This window comes from Rhincodon typus, chromosome 1 (genome assembly GCF_021869965.1).
Source record: "Rhincodon typus isolate 14 chromosome 1, sRhiTyp1.1, whole genome shotgun sequence".
NCBI classification, from domain to species: Eukaryota; Metazoa; Chordata; class Chondrichthyes; order Orectolobiformes; family Rhincodontidae; genus Rhincodon; species Rhincodon typus.
The window spans coordinates 2,966,824-2,969,792 of NC_063332.1; the positions used below are offsets into that span (position 1 = coordinate 2,966,824).

The 2,969-nt window shown below is 44.1% G+C and overlaps 1 protein-coding gene across 1 annotated transcript in view; it reads left to right on the forward strand.

The window, feature by feature from the left end:
- The first annotated feature begins 2,248 nt into the window (after positions 1-2,248).
- The window catches only part of LOC109925295 (probable carboxypeptidase X1), a 59,470-nt gene continuing 58,749 nt past the window's right edge, over positions 2,249-2,969 (forward strand). The window contains exons 1-2 of the mRNA XM_048600380.1: positions 2,249-2,298; positions 2,530-2,796. Of these exons, the coding sequence (XP_048456337.1) occupies positions 2,616-2,796 (181 nt within the window). The 5' untranslated portion in view covers positions 2,249-2,298; positions 2,530-2,615. The remainder of the gene's footprint in view (positions 2,299-2,529; positions 2,797-2,969) is intronic.

The following is a 2,969-nucleotide window of genomic DNA, read 5'->3' on the forward strand; positions in this document are numbered from 1 at the left end:
GACTGTGAGGAACTTGCATGGTTTGGCATAGGAAATATGGAGGTATTGGAGGTTCTGTTGGGCTTAAAATCAACCAAATCCCCTGGCCCAGATGAATTGCACCCCAGGCTGCTGTGGGCAGCAAGGTAGGAAATTGCAGGAGTTCTGTCACAAATTTTTATTCCTCTCTGGCCCTGGGGAAAGTGCCAGAAGACTGGAGGACGGCAAATGCTGTTCCACTTTTTAAGAGGGGTGGTAGAGATGAAACCAGGAAATTACAGACTGGTAAGTCTCACGTGAGTGGTAGGGAAACAATTGGAGAAAATTCTGGAGGAGCAAATTAATGCCTACTCGGAAAGGCATGGATTAATTAAGGATAGTGAGAATGAAAAAGTATTGGACATACTAATTAAGAGCTGGAGTAAGCCACTTAAACCCTCAAGCCTGCTTTCAGAAAGATCATGTCTGAACCATTCTTGCCTATCCCCTGCAACCTTTCACCTCCTTTCTTATCAAGGATCTACCTACCTCTACCATAAAAATACTCAATGACTCACTGCTCCCCCTGTCTTTAGAGGAATACCTCTGTGAAAAAGAAACTCCCCATCTATGTTTTACGCAGTGACCTCAAGTTCTAAATTCTCCCATAAGAGAATTTTTACTCATTCACAGGATGTGGGTATCGCTGACTAGACTAGCATTTATTGCTCATCCTAGACAGCAATTAAGAGTCAACCACATTGTTGTGTCTGGAGTCACTTTTATCCCAGGCCTGGTAAGGATGACAGATTTTTCTCTAAAGGACATTAGCGAACCAGATGGGTTTTTTCCCAAACATTGACAATGAATTCATGGTCATCATTACATTCTTAATTCTGGATTTTTACTGAATTCCACCATCCGCTGGAGCAGGAATCAAACCCAATTCCCCATAAAATTGCCTGGCTCTCTAATTAACAATCCAGCAATAATACCACTAGGCCATCACCTCCATACTTCTCACATCTCCCCCCTTGATTATCTCACTTCCAATCAAGTCACCTCTTGCTCTCTGTATTCCAGTGGATACAAACCTAGCCTGTCTAACATTTCGTCATTCTTAGTTTCATAGTTTTCTTTTTAAATTGTATTCAAAACCTGTTAAAACATATCAGTTAGTCCTGGACATATTTCTTCACAAAGCACCCACCATCTTCTGATTGCTGCTGAGCTTGAGGCTTTAAACTTCCCACTGCTGCTCTGAGATTTCTGATCACTGTTTTCCAATGCCGGTATCTCTAGAGGCAGGGAGAAAAGCTTCATCCCAATGGAGTGACATCAGGAAGACAAGCGAGCTAACCCTTTCCTTTCACAGTGCCAGCTGGTTTCAGTGAGGTGGCAATGTGCAGTGTGAATGTTTGGATGAATGAATGGACAGAGTGGTCGGTAAGTTGGGAACTGGACTGAATTATTGAGGTGCTAAGTGGATCGTTTGGTCGCTGCTGATTTGGGGACAGAGCCAGGTTAGTAGGGTGGGAGGTGAATAGTTTGAAGGTGGGTAAGGTGGGTCTGATGGGCTTATCAGATCACACTGAGACAGGGGGTCGCCTGAGGACTGTCAGCTCAGGTTGCAGGGGCAGTTGGGTTCCTGGGGTTAATTTAGTCTGTTTAGAGTGTTATAGTTGGGTGGCTGGAGGGATATCCTGGTCCAGAAGAGTCCTTAGTTCAGGTTGGGAGGGGTAGTCAGGTGATGAGGGGACACTCAGAATGGGGTCTGTGTTTTTTTTAATAGATTCTGTGATAAGTATTTTTTGGCAGTTGGAGTGGTCTGTGTTTTTTTGGTGGTTTGAGTGGTCTGCGTTTTTTGGTCATTTGAGTGGTCTGCGTTTTTGAGAATTTTGTGTGGTCTGTAATTTTTTTAAAATGTTTGAGAAGTGTTTTTTTTTAGAAGTTTGAGTGGTCTGCATTTTTATGGTACCTTGTAAGGTCTGTGTTTTTCTGGTGGTTTGAGTAGTCTATCTTTTTTAGAAATTTGTGTGGTCTGTATTTTGTTTTTATAGAAGTTTGAGTGGTCTGTATTTTTCTTTTGGACGTTTGTGTGGTTTGTGTGTTTTTTAAAAAAGTTTGAGTGGTCTGTATTTTTGAGAAGTTTGTGTGGTCTGTACTTTTTTAGAAGTTTGAGGGGTCTGTTTTTTTCGTTTGTTTGTGTGGTCTGTGTTTCTGATAGTTTGTGAGGTCTGCGTTTGTGTTAGAAGTTTGTGTGGTCTTGTGTTTTTTTGGTAGTTTGAGTGGTCTGTGTTTTTAAGAAGTTTGTGTTCTTTTTTTCAAAAGTTTAGACAGGTCTGTGATTTTTTCAGTAGTCTGTGTTGTCTGTTTTTTGAGAATTTTGTGTGGTCTGTGTTTTTATTAGAAGTTTGAGTGGTCTGTGTTTCTTTTCTTGGTAGTGTGTGTGTTCTTGTTAAACAAGTTTGAATGGTCTTTTTTTGAGTTTTGAATGGTCTGTGTTCTTTTGGAAGTTTGCGTGATTTGTGTTTTTTCAGAAGTTTGAGTGGTCTGGTTTTTTTTTGGCAGTTTGCCTGGCCTATGTATTTTGTGGAAGCTGCTGTGTGGGTTTATTGCTGGGACTCCCTCAGTTGCAGTCCCTGCTCCGTTCCGCGATGGAAACCCGGCTCCTGCTCCTGCTGCTACCTCCGCTTCTCTACAGCTTCAGCCCGAGTTCCGGTGCCCCGAGTCTCCGGGCCGTGCCCAGCCAACAGCTCCCAAAGAGCGACCCCACTCCCGGGAACAGCCCAAAACCAACACCGCAAACCGGAGAGAGGTTTCCCCAGCAGAGCACAGGTAGGAGCTCCGAGAGACAGGGACAGGGATCACGGCACACAGGGATTGGTCCCGGGACAAAGGCAGCGATCCTGGAACACAGGGATTGATCCCGGGAGAGGGGCAGCGATCCTGGGACAAGAGGGATTGATCCCGGGACAAAGGCAGCGATCCTGGGACAGAGGGATTGATCC